The sequence below is a fragment of the Haemorhous mexicanus genome, chromosome 9, assembly GCF_027477595.1.
Source record: "Haemorhous mexicanus isolate bHaeMex1 chromosome 9, bHaeMex1.pri, whole genome shotgun sequence".
Taxonomy (NCBI): domain Eukaryota; kingdom Metazoa; phylum Chordata; class Aves; order Passeriformes; family Fringillidae; genus Haemorhous; species Haemorhous mexicanus.
In genome coordinates this window covers 17,208,549-17,231,276 of record NC_082349.1, presented here as the reverse complement: position 1 = coordinate 17,231,276, position 22,728 = coordinate 17,208,549, and the positions used below count along the sequence as shown (strand labels likewise).

The following is a 22,728-nucleotide window of genomic DNA, read 5'->3' as shown; positions in this document are numbered from 1 at the left end:
ATTAAAAATAAACAGATTTACCCTACTCCTTGGTTACCGAAGCTCAGTTCTTACAGTTGTCAAACGGTAATCAACTGCTTTTCCTCTTTTTTTTTTTTTTCTTTTATGTTTGTATAAATGATGATGCAGGCAGAGATGTTGCATGATTGTGCTGAAGCAACTGATTAAGCCTTTATCAGTGCTGGGAGAAAGGTATTGTAACTCATCCAGAGGAGAAGTTTGGCTTGTGCCGATGCCTTAAACACATCTCTGAGGCAGAGGGTGCCGAGCTAGAGGAGCTAGGATTTCACTGGTGAGTGGAACAGATCACATGAGGATTCTGGCACTCTCTGTATGGCATGCTGGAAGCCAGCGTGCCAGCGGTCCCTGAATTGATGGTATCAGCTTCAGCTGTGGAAAGTGTCCCAGACTGATACGTGAGTAGGGGGTGTAGCAGCACCGGTAGGCAGTGGTGACACTGAAGAGCTTGCTGAACCTCAGAGCACTGCTGGTAGTGACTCTTTATCTCCAGTCTTGAGGAACCACAGGCAGCAGAGCTGAAAATGCCGAAGGATTATAATGTTTTTCAAATGCTGATTGCGGCACTTTGCTGCTTTTATCATCGTAAGTCTATTATCAGAGTCAAGGTAGGTGCTCTTTTTCAACTACAGTGTGCTGGTCAGTAACCTTTCAGTTTTTGTTTGCAAGTGTTTGTTTTTATACCGTGGCTGGGTACAGAGTGTTTCTCTTTTAAGGAACACCTTTACAATTCACTGTTGTCTCAGAGAAGAAGCTTGAACAACTTGCAGTTTTGTGACCCTGAAGCTGGCTTTATGTTTAGGGACTAAGTAAAAATGCCCTCGTAAGGGACTTGCTGAGGAGGATTTGAGCAAACTTTCAAGTTTCCAGAGTTTAACTGATCAGGCTATTTGGTTCCCTAACTTTTTTAACCTATATAAGGAAAACACAGGCAATTGTGCTCAGATTGCAGGTGTTTCTTCAATGCTTCAGACATTTTAGATTTGTCCTTATATTTTAGATATTTTTTAATTGCAAGATGCACAAAGTCATATACTCCTAGGATGGTTTGGGTTGGAATGAGTCTTTGAAGGTCATCTAGTCCAATCCTCCTGCCATGGGCAGGGACATAATTTACTTTATGCAAAAATGCTCCATATGCACTGTAAGGACAGGAAAAGCCTTTATAAAAATTTTGAGTCATAGTAACAGAAGTGTCTAAGTGACTTGGGGAATTGTAGTCATGTGAGGCATCCAACTACTTTTGGGGATCTGTGAGTTACATTTTCAAATTTTTTAATTTAAGATTGACATGTGAATTGTTCTTTAACACCGTGGAGCACTTGCAGTGAGGAAGGATGTGAAGGTTGCTGTCTTCTGGCCATGGCTTTCAAACTTTGATGGAAGCACTTAAACGTTGGGAACAGCTGTCCCCTTTTCCTACCTTCAGTGATTTAGCTTTAGAACTGTCCATTTCTGAAAGTGGGATGTGGGGCTTGGTCTTTTGGGCGCTCTGAAAAAGTGATTCTGGTCAGATGTCAGCAATTATCATCACAATAGAGTGCTAAAGATGCTCTATGGTGCTGTAATTGATTTTCATTCTTGTTTTAAGGCTTAATTCTCTAGTTCTAGAACTTTTAAAATGACATTGGGGTTTATTGTTGGCTGTCACAGCAGTTAGAAAACTTGTTCTTGACCCTGCAGATGCCCTTTATTTAACTTGGCATGAATTTCTAATACCTAAAATAACGGTGCTGTTGTCATGGCAACTTTCCATTTAGTCTAATCCATATAGTCTCTAGAGAAACTGAAACATTAATAGTGTTTGCTGTATGGAGAGTGAAAAATAAAGCCTTTTATGTAGAAACAAATTACAGTTGGGATCTTTCAAAAATAATGTTCTATTTAAAGAGATTTGCAGCATTTAAAATAGATTTGAATGCATGTGTTCCAGTATGCAGATTTAGCAATAGTTAAATTTGATGAACTGCTATTTGAAGAAGTTTGGATGGTAGGGAACTGAGGTTCATGTGCTAAAGAGAAAGTGGCTATAGGTATAGAAACAGCAGGTGGTCAAATCAAATAAGGTCTGAACCTTGGGGGCTAGTGGTATGGATTCTGTGAAATGCTAAAGGGCCGAGGATGCTATGAACAATAAGATGGTATGAAATAAAGTCATCGGTTTTTAAATTTATTATTATTATTAATTTTTTTAAAAATCAAACAAAATCAGTTTGTGTAATTAGATGAAGTTAATTCTTGGTTTTAATAGTAATTACAAGTGTAATGAAATACCAAATTGATCCATAAATAAACATGCTGAAGTTCTCAGCTACCCCTGAGAGATTCAGACATTTTTCTACATTGAGGTAAATTTATTATTTACAGTTTTCCAGTTTAATTGAAAGCAGTATGTGGCCAATCTCAGAGATGCCTTGTGGTGTCCCACCAAAGCACAGGAAGCAGTACAGCACTTGAGCACTCATATTTTGTGGCACTTCATTTTAGTGTGTGAAACTGAGGTCTCAACAGCAGATATTTGGTTTATTTTCCCATGCATTAATAGAAAACATAATTATCAGTGCAGAACATATGAACCTGGATCAACATTCTTCAGTCATGATTTATCAGCACCTTTCATGATACCATTTGATTTTTTATAGCTATTTACTGTCAAGGTCAGCTTTTACATTGAGGGAAATAGAGAAACTTCAAGGCAAGGGGGCTCCTGTTTGTGGTTAAAAAAGAAGTAAGTGAAGAGAAAATACTAAATTGTGACTTATGCCACTTCCAAGCCAAAATATTTTTCTTTAAATTTGCATTTTTTGGAAGAGGAGAAGTAAATTAAGACTAAATCAGTGATAAATGGCAACTTAAAGAATGTGGAGATCTAAATTAATGAATCAACTTTGCCAGAAGACAGGGTTTTTTTAGTACAAGTCAGTATGGTTGTCATGATCAGAGGGGGAAGGGCCTTGAAGTTCAAATATTTTCATTCTTAATTCTCTGCTATGATTCACCCTCAGCTGAAGCTGCACAAAAGGGGAAAGCCACTCCAGTTATCAGGACTGCCAAGTTTTATAACTTCCAGCACGTTGATGTAGCACACCAGTGAGTAATGTACTAATGCTGTGAATGTGACGCGCGTAAGAAGCCTTTAATAGGCAGCTCCTTACTGCCAGTGCCATCTCTTCTCTTGGGTGAATTTATATGGGTGAACACTTTTTATAGATAGTAGATCTTAATTAATATTTCTTCAGCGTGCAGTGATCTAAATCTGTTCACTGGCATCCTCAGGCTTCATATATCCAGTTTCAGCATGTGTGTGGAGGCAGTTGGGTTTGATAACACGTGAGTTACATGTAATCACCACTCAGCATTATCAGTCTGCCTTTTCAGTGTTAGATTTGTTATTGTTGGAGAGGGGCAGATGTGAAAAGACTGCTCAAAATTATGTGAAATTTTGTATAGCTCCCCGAAATTTGATTTCCCATTGTCTTGTTGCTGAGTTTGAATTTTGATGAGTCTTATATTATAAAATTCTTTTCAATTTCCCATGGTAATTTTATAGCTACACTGCAGTAGAAGTTTGATTATCTTCTATCATAAATATGTAGATAGCACAGGGTCCACTGGTGCTCTGCTAGTGTCTTCTGTTTGATGAGAATGGGAATATTCTTCAGTAGGTATTTATGCATTTAATTTCTTGGAGGTACTGATTATTTAGGTATGTCTCAGATTAAAACAGAAAAAAAAACCCTTACGTAATTTACATTTGGAAATGCAATTCTCTAGGGTCATTGAGTGGGGAATTATGATTTGACTAACACTCAGCTCAGGACTTCTCAGGGTCTGTATTCCAGAAATGAAGCTCTCCTAGCTCTGAATGTGGTTACATAGAAATGTGAGGATTTGTTGTAAGTGTGGTGGTGTACTGGAAAATGGTTGTTGAATCCACTAGAATTAAGTTTTCCCATTACCTTCACTTAACATTACACTGATCTTTGCAATAAAGGGCTTTTTTTAGTTCCTTCATTCTAAATAAGTATCTTGCTTATTAGTTGTCATGCTTTGAGCCCAGCTGGCAGCTGTGCACCATGCAGCCACTCACCCACCCCACCCCGGCAGAATGGAGAGGAGAATCAAAACTAAAGCTTCTAGGTTGACAAAAGAACAGTTCATTAATTGAAATGAAGTAAAATATAATAATACTAGTAAATAATAATAATGAAAGAGGAAAAAACCCACATGTTGTGCCATACAGTTGTTCACTGCCCACTGACTGATGTCAGACCCTGTCCCTGAATTCCTATCAGCCATGCTTCAAGGTAATTCCCCATTTTATATACTGGACATGATGTTCTGTGGTGTGGAATATCCCTTTGGCCAGTTCAGGTCACCTGTCGTGTCTGTGCTCCCTCCCAGCTTTTTGTGCACCTCCTCACTGGCACAGCATGAGACACAAAGAAAGTCCTTAACTTAGGATAAACATGACTTAGCAGCAATCAAAACATCAGTCTGTTATCAACACTGTTCTCTTACTGAATCCAAAACACCACACTGCACCAGCTACTGAGGGGAAATTAACTCTATAACAGCCAAAGCCAGAAAAGGTTGGCTGCCTTCCTGTGAACGCAGGCAACTTCTGTGATTCATAGCAGCAGAGTGAGAACATGCATGTGATGGAGTTTATTTGATTTTTAAAGACCCATTGTGGTCCTAGGGAAAGTTTTCATGATAATTTGTTATCTTTTCATCAGTAACCTCAGAAGTTGTCACCAGTTACCTGAAGAGGCATGCGGAAACCTGATGGCTTCAAAATTGTCATTCTCCTGTATTTATTCATCTCTGAGTAAATCACCCATTCTGTACCTCCTCTTACTTAGCACAGCACTTGCTATAGTCCTGTGGGAATTTTGTGCTCTGTGGAATGTTGGAGAAAGCTGCCTCTGTGAAGAATGTTCCAGTAGCTATGGTTCAATTTCCAAGTCAATCAGAATATGGATTCCTGTGTTTAGAAATTCTCTTTTTCCAGCTAGTTCTTTCTCAAACAAAAGCTATTCAGAAATCACTGTCTGTTTTTGTTTTGTAAGGCCTTGGCCATTGATGCTGCTTTTCTGTACAGGAGAAAATAAGACTGACAAGAATGTTTTTGAACACTATTGGAGCATTTGGTTCTACATGTAAATGCTCAGTGCAAGTGTGTTGTGTTTGGTGGCCAGTTAGTAGAGTTAAAAGTGAAATGATATATATTGTACTCATTATAAATTCATGTAATCTTATCTTTTTAAATGCTTGTATTCATAGTGACAGGCAGTCTGGTTAGGATCACAAGGGCACAGGATTAAAGACTGAAAGGATCTCTGCAGCCAGTGAATTATATATTGATCCAGAATTGGAACTTTGACAATAAAATGTTCATTTTCTGTATGAACAAGTTGGCTGCTCTCTAGTGGCTTGGAATTAGAGAAATTTCATTCTTTTTCCCTTTTCCAGATGTTCTTGGTGTCCAGTGTCTGTGTGTCCTCTCCCTTTTTTCTTGTTTCATATGTTTGTCTTCCCTCCTGGTGTTTCCTCTTCTTGCCCCAGCGTCCCCTTCATATTTTCTCTCAATTGGTCTTTCTGTGAAATTATCCACTTGGCTAAAAGCTATGTAAATCTCACAAAATTTAAGTTTTTCATTAATCACAAAGTTTCTCCCATCTCCTCATTTTTTTGGAAGCTCTGTAGGATCTAGTGATTTTATCCAGTCAGAACGTCACAGTTCAGCCTTCATGGTGTACTTAAGCAAACATAGCAGGCCTCTAGTGTTGGAGAAAAATGGATTGATGAGAAATCTTAAATATGTTTGGTTTAGATGGATTCAGTACATTTATTAAAATTTAAAACAAAGTACTGAAATTTTGGGAAAGGTATGGACTTGACTTTCTTCCTCAGATCTTGAGTTTTCACAAAGCTGTTCTCATTTATCCCTAATAACCATCTCTTTTTCTTTTTTTTCCTGAAACCTTCAAGGCAGCAGGAAATCAGGTTCCAAGGCTGCCTGTTGGGCTCATTTAACTGTCACCTGGCAGAGCTGTGTAAAGCACCAGGAAGTAATTGAGATTGGATGGGAATGTGGCCCCCTTTAGTCTTGTACCCATAACAGACCTTGGCTCTGCTTGGCGTAAATAATGCTTTGCCAGAGGGATACATAGAGAGATGATGTGATTTTGGCTTCATCTGAGCTGAATGAGGGGCTCTAGCATGACAGATTTTGGACCCCTTCCAAACAGTGTCTAAAATTAAAAGCCTTTCCCTCATGATTCAAATTGTTCTGGGGAAAAAAAAATGAAGAAGAACAAGAAAAAAAAAAATCCACAACCAAACAAAAAACCTTAAACACATAAATAATAAATAAATAAACCAAACACATCATCACCTTAGAGAGGAATTAATTATCAATACAGAAATAACTGTGGGACTTCTCTTTGTTTACTACCAGCCTCATACAGTAGATTATTCAGCACAATCTAATGTGAAACATTCCATTAGGATGGTTGACACAAGAGCTTGGTATAGCGAGTTGCCTTTGAAGAGTGCCAAACACTCACATGAAAGTCACCCCTTGAATACATAAGCAGCAGATTATTGTGAGAAATTCCCATTAAAATACATTGACAAATTGCAGAGGCACAGCATGTTGTGGTAGGTAAGTAAAGTCCTCTTCAAATTTTCCCTAAATGAGATCATAGTTTGATGTTTTATTTCCTTAAACTTTGATATTTTCCAGGTTTTGGTATGCTACATTAACATTTGCCGGAGGGGAAAAAAAGTAAAATAATATTTAACATTAAGGATAGGTTGTTACATCCATAAGCACAGTTTGCTATTAGATTAATGGCCCTGAAGTAGAAATCCTTTATGAAATATAATAAACTGCCAAGGGGTTTCTTAGTTTGTTACTATTGACTGAAATTTCCCCCTCCTTCTAATGTCTTGGCTGCCTAGGTTTTCCACAGTGTATGTAAGTAGGCTTGAGGGCTTTTGCCAGAGGGTGATAATTTTGTATTACTAGGTAGTTATGTATTTTTATTTTAAGGACCTGTTCACAAAACAGGTCTGTTCACAAAAGCTCAGCATGGCAGAAATATCTTAAAATAGCACCAGGACTGGAAACAATGCAACTAAAATGTGAACAAACAGTTCTGGAAAGCACACACTTACAGGGGAGTTCTTTGTTGGCCAGGAAAAGCATCTGTATTAGAAAAGAGTGACTGCTGACTTGATTTGCTTTTTTATTCCAGGGATATCTGACAGGGTTGTTACTATTAAAGATCTCAAAGTATTTAAACTGGAAGCTTCCCTGTGTTGCTTCAACCGTGTTTTGTTGCAAAATACATTGAAGTCTTTCGTTTTTCCCTAGATTATTTTTGAATTTCTTTTTACCATCCACTTCACTATCTAGTTGTAGATGTAAATTCAGCTTTCTTTCTGTCATTGAGTAGGAGCCAACAATGTGTCTCGGGCAAAGAAATAAATCAAGGAGATGGTACCAAGTGAAGTTTGTCACTATGAAGTTAGTACAAATTTACAGCCTACCATTGCTGTCCATTAACTTTTGGGTGCTGTTGGGAAATGAGGCTGAAGCATCTGCATCATGCGGTGTGGAATAAGCACCTTTTCTTTTGAAAGAAAGCCCACTTTTGAAAGAATGCTAATAATTGTAAGCCTACCCTCTTCTTTATTTACAGGCCCACATGCTTGCACAGGCTGTGCCTGGAGTGATTTTTGAGTCTTGCATGATGTGGAGTTCAGTGTCTGCAGAGATTCTTGCAGAGCAGAGGCCTTGGGTGTAGAGTGTAGCATAGAAAGGTGTTGGCTGGTGAGATAACAGACAGTTCATCAGTCATAATTCTCCTATAGTAGGTTCTGTAACAAATCACTCTCAGTGAACAAAAAACTGTCTGGGAAGACATGGTGTTACTGAACTTGCTTACCTGGGCAGTTTTCCCCTTGTGTATGCTGGGATTTGTGCTAGCCCCTGGAGTTCTTTCACTAAGTTCTGAGTTGCAAAAGGTTATTTAAGCTTCTTTCTTCATCTCAGGAGATGTCCAACCTCTCTGGCAATTAGAGTATATTCCATGTGGTAGGTGATGGTGGGTTTTAACAAACCAATAATTATGAGTGTTAACAATTTAGTTGTTTGAATTCCTGAAATGTTTTTCTTGCCATGTTGTTAGATGTAGTTCAAGTTCAATATATGTCTCATTAACTTCATTTGAGTGATGAAAAGTCCATTCAAACACCAGAAGAAATTCTAGGTTTCTATGCTGTATATGTAATTAATATGTATCTCTTAGTGGATCATCCTGGTGTTTTTAAGATAACTCGTGTCAGTACCATGGATGAAACTAGTCCATTTCATCATATGTAGGTCTTTGATTCTTCATCCTATAGTTCTTTTTGTCAGCTAAAAGTATAACTCTCCTAAGCAAATTCAGTTATTGCCTTTGTATCCCATAGTCTATTCTATTTTCAGTAGCTCTGCCTACTACTGAGATACAGTGAAAAGTATTTGGAGAGATGGTAACAATTTCTGTAGTAGCTTTGGGTTCTTTAAGATCTCCATTCAGTCAAAAGCATCTTTTGAAAGCTTAAATATGATTCACATTAAAGTAGTAGTTCCTCTCAGAAGATCAGCAAAACACACTGCTCTGACTTTTATATCTTGTTACACCATTGCAGCTGGATGTTTTTGTTTACCCTGGAGGGGGTATTTTAAAAGTTCCCCTTGTGCAGTCAGGGGAAAAGGTGCTTTTGGAAAGCCTCAGCTCAGTTTGTGTGCTCTTCACTCTACCTACAGCTTGTGTAGATGCTGCAATACTTGCTATCATTCTCTAAGATGTGGTAGTGAAAGGGCTGGTAATTTTAGAATCATTGCTAGTCAGCTTTAAATGGGTTCCCAGCCGTTTGAGTTGTGAAATACAAGTGATAGGTGTGTGCCAGAAGTCCTTCACCTGTGCTGGTCTGATGGGTCGCAAGGGTTTGGAGGGGGCATTTTTGACCTTCCCTGACTATGTTTTGACACTTCCATATGCTTTTGGACTTCAGTCCTTGCCCAGCCTCTTCTGTGCCTCCTTGTACATCCAGTAACTTCACCTCTTCATGTTGTACATGGGTTTGTGAATGAGCCCTTTCAGTGAAGGTCTTCTTTCTCTAGTGGCAGGGTTTCTTTCTGCACAGTCTTCTCATAAGGCTTGGAAGGAGTTGATGTACAACCTTAATGTACAAAAGCAAAAGAATTTGCTCCTTGATGAAAGCGCTTGTCCATTTTGAACCAGATTTGTATGGACAAATAACACCCTTTTTTGGTTCACAGAAGGGAAGTTAAGGTGAAAAGTGATTCTTTTCCAGCTTGTTTTTATCTTCTGCCTTTCTATGTTAGCTGCTAGTGTTTGCCTAAGAAAAGCCTTAGTTTTCTCTAAGAAAAGCAGAGAGAAGAGGACAATTTATCTCAGAATTTCTCTGGGCTCCCAGCATGTTTAAATTATCTTGGCAGCAGGATGCCTCCTCTGGCATTATTCCACCAAAAATCTGCTGTGTGGTAATATGTTGTAATTCAGTCTGCCTGAAATTGCAGGGAGGGTCGTTGAAAGAAGTGTTAAATGTGTGCCACCTGCTCCCACAGTTAGGTGCTGTGAGTATTCACTGTGAAGAAGAAATTCATGGAAAGAGCAGGAATTGGTGGGCAAGCCTTCCCAGCTCTTTTTTAAATAATGCATGTGTTCTTCATTTGAATCAGTGTGTCAGTTAAAGGAACCCATGAGCTTTGGCTCATTTCCAGACCAAAGGAAAAAAATCCATAATGCATGGGAGCAAAATGCTGCATTTTGCTGGAGGGCCCTCCTCTCTCTCCTCATACCTCTTTTTTTTTTTTTTAATGGTCTTTCTCTGAAGAGAGGGTATACTCTGATTCTTTGATCAGTGTCGAACATGTTCTCAGGCTTTTGAAACTTCTCAGCACAACAAAGATGGGCTGGAGTCCCAGCCCTTGGAGAATGAAAGGAAGTTCAAAGTACTTCCCTCCTCTCAGTGCTTATGAAAGAGAATGTGGCTACTCCAGAGAAGATCCTGCACCTCACTGTTAGCAGCACTGCATCCATGAGGACTAGCCAGCCAGAGTGGGCCAGCGTGAAAGCTGTGCTCCAAAAAGAGACAAAGACAGACATTTTCCAGAGAATTGCATGGTAGTTGTAAGTGGTGATAGAGAATTGCATAGTAGTTGTAAGTGGTGATCTTCAAGCAAAACTCATGCCTTTTGTGCTAAGGGGCACAAGAGCTTTTGTCCTTTAGGAAGGAAACATCTTGGATGTGCAGATTTAATGACCATTAGGAGTAAGCCCTTTAAGATTGAAATTTTACTTTGGCAAATTGGTCTTTGGTAACAGAAATATTGAACAACTAAATGTGTCCAGCTTAGCCTGTCTTGATGCATTTGGAATGTTCTTAACTAGATGGGTTCAAAGGGGGCTGCTGGGAAAAGAATCTGAATTTGAAATGGAAGTTTAAACAGGAGGAAGAGTAGTGGAGCAGAGCATTTGGGTCCAACTCCATTTTTTTTGATACAGTTAGAATTCTTATTGGAAAAAGGAAGTAAGAGAGTCACTTTGTAGGTGTGTCGTTATTGGTTTGGTGCACAGGCAGAACACTTTGCTCCGTTCCATGCGGCATGGAACAATCACACGCTATCTCACACAATGCTGGGCTTTGCAAACACAGTCTGGAGAGCAAAGCCAAGCCAGCCTGCTGAAAGCAGCACCTGCATTCCAGTGCAGGTCATATGATGGAAGTTATAACCCAGGTAAAATGTTAATCACTAAACTTGGCACAGTTGAAGCTTTTAATCTTTTATTGCAGTTTTCTAGGGAGAGGCAAGTTATGGACAACAGCCCGGAAAAGCTGAAGAAGGAGTTGGAGGAAGAGCTGCAGCTGAGCAGTGAAGACTTGCGTAGCCATGCCTGGTACCACGGACGTATTCCCCGGCAGGTACGTGGTCTTTGCTCTGCCAGGCGTGCTTTGAGCTTTTACAGGCAAGCAGAATCTCACTGATGTGCTGTACACATCTCTGAATTAATTTAGTAGGAACATAAAGCCTATTTGTATGAAAGCTGTGGGGTTTATCACAGCTTGGCATAAATTGAGGCAGAGGAAGGATTCAGGGCAGACCCTGCGTGGGAAATAGATACATTTCAGGATTTTTGTGCGCTGAATAAATCTGGAAATGGAATTTAAGCTTTGTATAAGAATACTATGAGCACATGCTGTTTAGAGAACACTGATGTTAATTTGGTTCAGTATTCTTAATGAAAGTTAAAATGTTTATTTTCTTTCTCGCGCTTGAAACGTGGGGGAGAGGAAGAAAGAACTGCGGCAAAATAATTTCAATCACTTAGAGTCTGATCTTTACAAACGCAGTTACAGACCTGGTAAGGCTGAGGTTGGGTCGGAGCTTCCCGAGCCGCTGAACTCCCCCTGCAGGCGTCCCTCAGCCCCGAGCAGGGCCGGCTCTGCTGCCGCACTTGGCTCTTAGCCTCCTTTTTATCTCATGGGAGGAATAACTCAAAACAGAAAAGCAACGTGTCTCTGACTCTTCCTAGTCAGTAGTGTTTACATGCAGTGTTCACAAAGAATAAAATAAAAAAAAAAGGCTTCTGTCATATAAGGTAACAATGTAACAATGAAAGGGCAGAATCCAGGATCTTGTATTAACGGTTTCTAAACTTCAGTGTGACTGTATTCAGATGCTTTAAACTTAAAATCCTGGATCACTGCTTTCCCTTCATGCCTTATTTTCTATTAGCAAACTAGAAGAAATACACATGCAAAACTGGGTCAGCTTCTGGCTGCTGGCTCCTTCCAAGAAGCCCTTTCAGATCTCTCTTGTGGGATGAGCTTTTAATTAAGAATTGGAGACGTAATTCTTCTACCATACTTCATGCTTTGCTTTGTATTTGTGACTTTATGTGTTCTTGCAGAGTTGCCAAATTAATTCCTGTGTTTAAGAATATTTTGTTGTAATGTATTGTTTTCTGATTCTGGAAGTAATTTTTTATGTAATTCTTTTTCCTCAAAGGTGGCAGAAGGCCTAGTTCAGAGAGATGGAGATTTTCTGATCAGGGATTCTCTCTCCAGTCCCGGGAACTTTGTTCTTACCTGTCAGTGGAAAAATACCCCTCAGCATTTTAAAATCAACAAAACAGTTCTAAGACTCAATGAAGCCTACTGTCGTGTTCAGTATCAGTTTGAACTGGAAAGTTTTGACACTATCCCTGGCTTAGTCAGATGCTATGTTGGGAACCGCACACCAATATCAAAGCAGAGTGGAGCAATTATTTTTCAGCCTATCAACAGGACTGTGCCTCTCAGGTGTCTAGAAGAAAAATACGGTGTAACTGCAGTCCAACAAAAAGAGCCAAGCACCCCTGGAGGAAAAACGGAGAGTGCAAAAAGGCTGAGTCTTGGAATATCCAGCATGCAGTCCCCAGAGCAGAGCATACCCAGAGGAAATCTTCTGAGGTACCTTAATTTTGCTGTCCTTATGGAAGGAAATGGAATAAGTGTGTCAGCTCCGGGTGGAGGTGATGTGAGTTTTCACTCTGATTTGAGATGGAATACTAGGCATGAGGGTTTGCTGATTTTTAGCAAAGTGAGAGCAAATGTAGACTCTGGAAGCACAACAGCACTGCAGTGACTTGGCAGATCCTGACCATGCAAGACAAAGGATTAAAATAACATCTTGCTGCTGCTCCAGAGAGGTCTGTTTTTCCATAGTTGACTCCTGAAATAAAAACTCCAAGTGTGGGATAATGGATCCGAATTTCAGTGTCTGAATCAAATGTTCCATTAGAAAGGAAATACCTTCATAAATGCTGCAGGGTAACACAGAGTATAGCCCATTTCACTGCCACTACAACAGCAGTTTATGAATAAATGAAGTACCTTTTATTATCATAAGCTGCCCAAGTGGAAAGCTAATGATCCTTGCACTGGTTATGAGATATTCTGGCAGTTAGATATGTATTTTAAGTGCTGCATATGTTGATATGTTTTTGTTTGCATTTTTGTTTACCCTAGAAACAAAGAAAAAAGTGGTAGCCAGCCAGCTAGTTTGGATCATGTTCTGGAGAAAAGATTCCCTTTAAAGGCTCACCAGTCAGAGAGCTATCTGCTAATAGGTATGTTTTGTAATTAGAAGTTTCCTACTTAGAATTGGTGTGTGTCCAGGTGGTCTGTTACTCCTCAGACCAAAGTGAGACTTTTGAATGTTCTGAGTACTGTAAATACATTATATTTAATGGCCACTGTAAGCTGTGTTAACACACTGCTTCTCTTCAAGTCACTGGAACAGGATTTTTATTTACTATGCACCAGGTAGTTGAGAACCTTAGCACACAACTCAGCAGGCATCCACACCAAAAAAATGACAGCTTTGCTTGGCATTAATACCTTTTTTTATGGTACTACCTTTCCTCCCTTGTGCTTGACAAGAACTGACTTGTTTCACTCATGTCTTTCTGATAAAACATTTTTAAGTAGAAGTGGTGTTTCATGGAAATTCTGGTAACCACTTTTTCTCAGGGTAAACTATGCAGATGAGGTCATGTTCCTCACTGGGAGAAAAACACAGCCATGGCTTTTGTACTCAGTTCTGTTCTTCCATCTCCCTCAATCTCTCTACCCTCCATCCCTTTTCCTTTCTGTTTCTTTTGCTGCTGTCTGGTTCTATGGCCACTGTCATCCTAAGCAAGGGATCCAGGGTGTGATACCACTTGGGACATTTTATCTCTCAGATTCTTCAAAGGTTTAAGCAGTTGTTTCCATACTGACACGCTTGTGTATAGAAGCTTGCAGTACTGCATCTCTTCCCATGTGGACAAACTAGTACTGACTTCCAGGGCTGCTTGTTTTGAATATGGTACTGCTAAAATTTTTCATGCCTATTGTATGGAGAGTTCTCATGACAAAGAGAACATCAAGTATTTGTACAGTGAGACTGTATTTTGGTAGAGTGTGCTCCTGTGTTTGTTTTAACAGTGGGATGGGCAGACATTTGTAATGCAAGTTTCTGTCCCTCTATTTGAATTGATTATTCCAGTCCATAGCTGCAGATACTTTTATTTTGGTACTACAACAGCCTGAAGAGTTCTGCTGTGCATTTTGTCATAGGATCCTTTGAGCAGCTCCTGTTATCATATTGCTTAAGGGTGGTGACAGCCTGTGATTTGGAGTTTTTGTTTTATATCTGTAATCAAGCAGTAACACCCACACAAAGCAACTGGCCACTTTGCTTAGATACCAGCAAATGCACCAAGAGTTGCAGATTGGGAATGTCTGACACAAGACTCAATCCTGCATTGGATGCCAAGGGTACAGGATGAGGCATAAATACACAGAAGTACATGGATCCAGCTCTTCAAACTAGCTCTGTTTCTCAAGAAGATTAGCATTTCTGAAGCTCATTCCTTCCATACCTTAGTTCAGATTCAGGCTTGACTTTGGGAAGTTTTGCTTTCATCTCAAGCTTGTCATTCTCAGAAGTGACTCATCTTTTATGTGATACAGCTGGAAGTTGCTGTTTTTATAGCATAGATCAGGTTACAAAGAAACCTCCTATTCCAAGCCATGGAGGCCATCCAGCTCTGACAGGATAGCCTATGTATGCAGCAGGGACTGGAAGTATTGTCAGCATTACCACAGAATAATACTATGGTGCAGCTGTTCCATGTATTTGGGATTTTGGGAGGATCAGCAAGTGAATGGAATTTGCTGGCTAGGTCATTCCTCAAAATACACAATTTCACCAGCAAATAATTGACATGATCTGTCAATATTATCCTCAGGATATAGCATTAGGAGATGAACCCTGGCACGGGCACCAGGAATTGTATGTATTTTGGCCTTCTAAAAAGCTGTTTTCCCCTGCAGGTTCAAGACATCCATCTCAATTACCTGAAGCAGATGCAAACTCCTGTCCAAGCTCACCTGCATTTAGAACAGGCAGTGAACCATCTCTGAGCCCCACAGTTGTTCAGAAAGTCATCTCAGAGTCACAGCTAGGGGAGGCTCTTAGAGGATCAGACAGTCAGCTCTGTCCAAAGCCTCCACCTAAACCCAGCAAAGCCCCCCTGATGAAGCCCCCAGATTCTCCTTTGGCTTCCCACAGCTCTGAAGGACACTACTGTGAACTAAACCCTGCCAGACATCCTACAGCAGCAAAACAACCCTTGTGTCAGAAAAACAGCTATGTGGAACATCTGACACAAAAGGAGAGGGCAACATTCAGGAACTCTGAAACAAGCTATTTGATCCTTGATGATGATCCTGCAATGAACCCTGCAGATCCTTTAGAAGCTCCAGCTCAGATGGCTGAAGAAGACAGCATCTTTTCTGCTCCTGTTTATGAGACAGTGTCTAGTTTTAAACCGAATGATTTTGAATCCAAACTACTTCCTCCTGAAAACAAGCCATTGGAAACATCCATGTTAAGAAGAGTTAAGGAGCTCTTCACCAACAACAACCCAAAGATTATTGCACAGCATATTCTTAGAATGGACTGCAAGGTAAAAAAAAAACCCATGTGTTTTATTTTATATTGTGCCAGTTTAGACTTTTTAAAGAACTGACTTGAAAAGAATAATGGGTAGATGTGCAGCTAATATATTGTTTGTATTGCTTGCAGGAATTTTTAGGGTGTTTGTTTTCCATTTGAAGAATAAGAATATTCACAAATTCTTTGGACTAAAGCTCTCTCATCATGTTTGACTTTAGACTCAAGTTCTTGAAGTTCCATATGTCTTTTAAATCTCCTATTGGTTGCTGCAAACCTGTGATTCAGCCTTTCTCCTGTATTGGAGGAAGAGCTCTCTGTGCTGCAAAGCACTGTGGGGAGAACTGCTCACAACAGGAAATAGCTGGTTAGGGCAAAGAGCATGCAGACATTACCTGATTGCCACATGGTCATTATATACAACGTTCAGTGGAATTAAATATTTAACTTCTAAAACCAGCTGCTCTTCTAATCTTTGTCTGAGTTCCTCTCTTACAGCTGGGCACGTGGTGTGGGAAAAAAGCTATCAGGACTTGTGCTCTTGTCTCCTGTGAGAGAACTGTGCTAGTGCAACTGCTGAGAAAGATGTAAAAAACCACAAAGAACTGTTTTTCACATTGTAGACTTTGGTCAGCTGCCAGGAGATCAGCTAATGGATCAGAAAGACAGGAGAATCATCTCCTAATGAGATGATGACTTGATGTAATTAAAGCAATGTAACTGCAGTTAAATCTGCATTACTTTGCTGGCGGGACTGAGTGCTGTACGTGCTGCAGAGCAGCTACAGGAACCAAATGCTGTGGTGGGTATCTAACCCCCAAGCTTTGTTGGGCTTTGGCAGTTTTAGTCTTTTTAAGAAGAGTTTGAGAAGCGAAACACGTGGCTACTTACTGGGCAACTCCATTTCAGGCAGGAAGGGAAGTGGGAGTGGTGATGCTCCAGAAGAAGTACATCAGTAGCACTCTGCTGGAGCTGCTGCACTGATGAAGATCTGAGGAGGGGACAGTTCCCTGGAGCAGCTGAGTGTGAGAGTCCTGCCAGCTGCTGGGGGCCTGCCAACAGCAAACACAGCTCTTGTCTTCCTCAGTAGCACTGTTGGCTGTTGCTAAGTGAGGCTTCATGCAGGCAAGGTGACTCAGAAAAACTCAGCTCCACAACTCCTCACTCTTCTCAGAAGTGGTAGATTGAGGTTTCTTTACTGTGGTTCCAAGAGTATTAACAGCATTCTCTAACATTTTAGTTTTAAAATTCACTTTTCCCTTCAGCACGCCCACCCAAATTTATCTTTAATATATTGTTAAAGAGTATGTTGCCTAAAGGCACAGGATATGGATGCCTTAGAGAAGTAGTGAGTTTATATGTATGTATATAATATTCAATTAGGTCATCATTAGACTCCTTGCTTTAAATATTGTAAACTTTGCAAGTAACCTGCTGGAATTAATTAAGAGTCATTGGAGGGCTTTGCATAAACAGATTTTTGGATTTTGGAGCAGGAACAGTAACTAGCTGGGACAGGTAGAGAAGTCTGTTTGATGTTCACCTCCAAGTGCTGAGCCAATGCCTGTCATTTACTGGCACCTTGTTGCATAGACTGCTCTGATAAGAACTGCATGATGCAATGAGACTGGCCTGTGAATTGGGCCAGAATGAATGCTTTGTACTGAGATCCCAGGCTAAAGTTCATGTATCCTGTGTGTCATCAGTAGTTCAGTTTGTCTTTTAAATAATGACATTTCAAATAAAGCATCCCCCATATAGTAAGTGATGAGGTGAGTGTTGGCCACTTGCATACCTGTGATGGACTAGCAACCAGTGTCTCCAGGGGCTCACATCACTCCTGCTTCTCTAGAAGTGAAACAGGTTTTTCTACAGTGCTGTTTTGTACTGGTGAGGCTCGTTGTGCAGCCCAGATTGCTTTCATTTTTTCACAGCCAAAAAAGCCTGCTGATGGGTGATAACCAGAATATTGCAGGCAGATTGGCTAGTAAATATGTTAACATACAGACCTTAAACCAGCAGATAATCCTACACCATCATATTCATGTGGTTTTGCTTATTATTAGCAATTATAATTGCTATTAAGATAACCAGTAGCTAATACAATCTGTTTAAAAGGCAAAGACAAATTGGTAAGGGTGTCAGCTTTCACACACTAACTTCCTTAGCCACTCAACATTGTGTCCTCCTTAGTCCTTTTTCTAATTCATCTTTATGAACTTATATGAACCTAATTCATCTTTTAGCATCCTGTGGTGTAACCAAAATGTTCTGAGCAGTAGTTTTTTTAGAAAGGAAAAAGGCAAAGCAAGTGTCTAAGTCCTTAAGACAAAGAGCAGTGCCTCTCTGACAAGAATCAGGCTCAGAGTGCACTGCATTTCCTGGAACCTGCACAGTAATCCCTTTCTGGAAGCAGAGGATGGAGTTTGATAAAGCATTGTGGTTACACCTTTGATGTTTTCTGATGGCTGTATCATTTAAAAAAGTATTTCCTTGGCTTTTTTGTGCAAGGCACTGAACATGCATAGGTTAAAGCTTTTCTCTGATGCCTGTATTACCGTGTTGCATGCTGTACACTTAGCTCTGTATGCCATGCACTTATGTGGAGAACTTCTCTGTGTCTAGTTTTTTGGGGTTTTTTTAATGTTAGTTTTAACATGCAGAGTTTTTTGCACTTCACAGGTGGCAAGGATAGTAGAAGTTTCTGAAGAGATGAGGAGGAACATGGGAGGGAACTCTGGTCTTGAACTCATCACCTTGCCTTATGGACATCAGCTGCGCCTTGACCTGATTGAGAGGTAAATGTTCCTGTTCCTCATTGCCAGGGCAGGTGGCCAGAAGCTCAAAGCGTGGCTGTGCTGTCCTCATTTCCTTCAAGAATGCTCTCCTGCATGTTTCCTGAATTCACAGGTACAGATTATTTACTGGGATGGTATGTACCTTCGTTCTGATTAGGAAAGGATTCCTTAAGGTCATAAGGCAACTGTCCCATGTAGTACAGGGAAAGGGGAAAGGTGTTGAAAGCAGGAACAGCTGAATGCCATCAGCTCTCCTTTACAAGCTGAAGGAAACTAAAATTCAGGAGACCTATAATTTATCTGAGCATGTAAGTGTGTGTGGAGGAGACTGAAAGGCAGTATCCTTCTGCATGTGGCAAGTGGCTAGTGGATCTAATAAAGTAAAAAATTATTACCAAAGGTTTCTGAAAAACCTCTGCACAAGTAAGGGGGAACACTTAGGGTATTCTGATCTACATTCTCTGCTTCATATTTTAGTAGTTTGATTGCTAAGATATTGGGGGCGGGGGTCACAGGATTTGAATGTGGAGGATAAAGGGAACTGGGGCAATTTGCCCAGAAGTGTTCATTCATTTAGTGCTTGAGCAGAATTTCGCATAGTTAGTAGCATCTCAGGAGAATTTATTAAAATGTTAGTTGAAAGCCTGTGTCTGTTTATTCTATATGTCATTACTGGCTTTGGTGCAAAGATATTGCTAAGACTGAGTTTGCTGGGCATGCCAAGATAAAAATTCACCTTTGAACTGATCTTAGAACACATGTAAATTTAATAATTTGTAATTGGTTGCATGAATTGTTTTACTTCCAGGCACAATACCATGGCAATAGGAATAGCTGTTGACATCTTGGGTTGCACAGGAAATGTAGAAGACCGAGCAGCAACATTAAACAGGATCATCCAAGTTGCTGTGGAGTTGAAGGAGTCACTAGGAGATTTATATGGATTTTCTGCTATTATGAAAGCACTGGAAATGCCACAGGTAAAAATCTGTTTCTCTTTATGTTCTAAAATGTGGAGGGTTTTGGTGGCTTATTTAATTTAATTTGAGCAATTTCTTCAAGACTAGAGAGAACATCAGAATAGTCTTCATGACTATTCTATGACTTTGTGACTAGAGTGTACTTTTCCTGCTGTGGACCCAGTAATGGGTGTTCTCTATTTTGCATGAACAGGTCAGTAGATTAGAACAAACCTGGACGGCTCTAAGACACTGTTATACCCAGACTGCCATTATGTATGAAAAACAGCTGAAACCATCTTGCAAAGCTTTGCATGAAGGACAAGATGAGTGGACAAGTGAGTATGAGTGACATGGGTTTCTGTTTGGCATTTTAAGCCTCTCCTTACTGATTTCCTCTGTGGGGAGATAAGGCAGCTGCTCTTTCCATAGCTGTGCATTGTACCTTACAATTATGGAAACTTGTATAATGCCTTATGATTGTGAAGAGAAGCAGAGAGTCTGCCAGCCAAATATCAGGATGTGTTTGTGTTGCCTGTATCCCTGCAGGATATAACATTCTTCCCACATCCCTACTTCCTCTGTGTCAAGTAGAAACTGACATATTACGTCATCTTGCCAAAAAAATGGGAAAAAATAATCTCTCCTGTGGCAGATTTTGCTTCTTATCTGCTTTTCTGTTAGATCAGAGGATGAATCCTCAAATAAAAATAATGGGTTAGGTAATTCTGGTCAGATTAGGTGCCCCCGTGCCAGAATCACTATAGCTCTAGTTTCTAGAGGGATGCAAGGCAGAGAAAATAATTTCTCTGAACATTTCTCCAAGAGAACAGGTAGACAGTGAAGACTTTTTAGCTGCTTGGATACTTTTTATTGGAATGACCAGTTTTGAAAATGTTTAAAATCTATGCCACTGTCTAGTAATTCAGCAGGACTTTCCCCTGTAGCAAATGCAGCTTTCCAACACCAAGTGGTGTTGGTCTTCTTCCCCAGCCAGTTCACTGCAACTTGGTATGACAGATATATTTAAGGTAAGGTTTTTGAAGGCTATTTGTCCTCGATTTGAAAGATGGAAGACAAATAGTAGTTTCCAAATTAAAAAAGGACACTGCAGTTACAATACCTTCTTCAATTAACAGTAATGTCTGATGATACGAGATGTATGATCATTGCTCTATTCCAGAAACTATCAGTGCTCCACAGAACAATATAACAGTGCCACTGCTGATGCCTCTTGTTACCCTGATGGAGCGCCAAGCTGTTGTTTTTGAAGGCATGGAGCTGTGGGAAAGCAGCGACCAGAGTGGTGAAATAATGCTCAGGCACTTGGGCACAGCCCGCCTGCTCGCCCAGCACGCCGAGACCTTCCGCCTGAGGGCAGAGCAGCTGCTGCAAGGTACGAGACTGCTGCACTGCCACACCCCTGGGGCTGGGTGCCTGCCCACCCAGGGGGGCCCCTGGGTGTAAGAGAGAGAAATTCTTCTCTCTTTGGCAGGAGCTGAGAGAGCAGTAAATGTCCTGCAGGAAATTCAGTCTGAGGACAACATTAATATTGTTTAAAAGCAGACAGTAAATGACTCATCACTACAGCTCTTCAGCAAGCATTTTTGCTAAACATACTCTAAGTTCTCATGACTCAATATGTTGACCCTTCTGGCAACTGAACAGCAGTACAGTACAGACTGAGGATAACTTCCTGTCTTCTGTACAATATAAAATTCCTACTCTGCTTATTACAATTAAAAAACCACCCTAAGAGTCTTTACAAGAGTGCAAGTTTCAGCACTGAGATTGTGACCACTTATGGCCAGAAAGCAGCAGCATGTTAACTATGTGACTTGATTGTTCAGACTTGCAGGGCAAAAGTTAAGGGAGTGGGGAGAAATAGAGGAATTTCTGCAGGCAGCATGTATACATCAGTAATTCTATTTAAGGTCTGACTACACTGAGAATTCTAGACATCAGAATTGAGCAAGGCTAGCCTATCCCAGTGTCCTTAGAGCCATCATTGTTACTAGAATGTCTAAGCTGGAAAGGTTTTTCACTGTTTTACGAGCTTGTTAAAATAATTGTGCAAACAGAACCCAGTGCACTACGGCTTATTTGGAGAGAAGACAGTTTAAAAGCCATTTCTACAGAATAAAAAAATTTGCCTGATGGTGATACTGTGGGATTCTTTTTACCTACTAGGTTTCCAGCCAGATGAAGAGCTGAGTGAAATCTTCAAGACAGAATTCCAAATGAGATTGCTCTGGGGCAGCAAAGGAGCACAAGTTAATCAAAGTGAGAGATATGAGAAATTCAGCCGGATCTTAACTGCACTTTCCCGAAAACTGGAACCTCCTCCAGTGAAGCTGGTGGAACAATTAAGTATATAAGACTCTGGAAACACTGTTTAAGTGATATACTTGAAATAACCTTAGCATTCTTATGGCAATTTGATACTGCACAAACTTCTTGCATTTCATAAGATGTTTAGAACTTTTAACTGCACAATGCACACTTGTTTTAAAACTACTGATTTCTAAACAAATTATTTATTTACTGTGTCACCAAGTCATTTACTGATCCCTCTAAACAGTCAGGTTTTCCCTTTATTTCCCCAAAGTTCCCACTGTTTTAATGATGCCAAGGAGCAAGGGCATGGGCATCTTAAGATGAAGCAAATAGTGTAAATAAAATAATAGATTAATTATCTGACATGGCAGAAAATTTGTTGTATAATATTCCTTTAATGAATATAAAAACCACTGTAGATAGAATTGTGAAGTGTATCTTTATGGAAAATAATTTGCATATTTACAAAATCACAGAAACACTGCAAATTGCAGAAATGATTCTTTATCTGTAACCAGAAGGCTCAGACTTCACTGTGCCTATGAGAGCAGTCTGTGTGTGTGTTGGGATGACTTCCCTTTTTTTTTTTTTAAAGACAGCCTCTGTAGTACTTCAGCTTTTGCTGGGGCCTGCACAACAGCTATGCTGCCAGGAATGAATGATGAAATGGCAAGAACAAACAATCCAGATAATTAAAATGCTTTCAGACATGAGTAAATGTGGGTGTATGTATGTATTACACTTGCTTCATTTACTGAGGTGGATCACTTTGGTAAGTACTTTATCCTTGGATGAAGACAAAGCATAAGGCGGTAGCACTTTTTTACAGGAAATCAGCTTGCACACAGTTCATTATACAGAGAGTCTTCGCAGCAAATCCCACTTTGTAATCTACAGAACTGGTGCCAAAGGGCTGTCCTGAGATGATGTACAAATATTTAAGTCAGAGCTGCATGTGCTGGTTGTCAGTAAGCCTGTTTCTGGAGTGAGATGTTACTTAGAGCACTGGAATATTGGAGTGGGATGATGACAAAACCAACACCAGATC

At 40.1% G+C, this 22,728-nt stretch overlaps 1 protein-coding gene across 8 annotated transcripts in view; it reads left to right on the top strand.

Annotated features, from left to right (window-relative positions):
• Positions 1–22,398, top strand: part of BCAR3 (BCAR3 adaptor protein, NSP family member) — an 81,761-nt gene extending 59,363 nt beyond the window's left edge. For 5 of the 8 annotated variants that reach the window (XM_059854254.1, XM_059854255.1, XM_059854257.1 and 2 more), the window contains 9 exons: positions 10,897–11,025; positions 12,113–12,555; positions 13,114–13,214; positions 14,965–15,599; positions 18,269–18,384; positions 19,193–19,364; positions 19,558–19,681; positions 20,527–20,739; positions 21,534–22,398. In XM_059854254.1, coding sequence (XP_059710237.1) covers positions 10,897–11,025; positions 12,113–12,555; positions 13,114–13,214; positions 14,965–15,599; positions 18,269–18,384; positions 19,193–19,364; positions 19,558–19,681; positions 20,527–20,739; positions 21,534–21,721 — 2,121 coding nt within the window. In that variant the 3' untranslated portion in view covers positions 21,722–22,398. Of the gene's footprint in view, positions 1–161; positions 293–397; positions 627–10,678; positions 10,815–10,896; positions 11,026–12,112; positions 12,556–13,113; positions 13,215–14,964; positions 15,600–18,268; positions 18,385–19,192; positions 19,365–19,557; positions 19,682–20,526; positions 20,740–21,533 lie in introns of those variants that run through there. The other 3 variants (XM_059854261.1, XM_059854259.1, XM_059854260.1) reach the window with 3 other exon arrangements.
• The last annotated feature ends 330 nt before the right edge of the window (positions 22,399–22,728 follow it).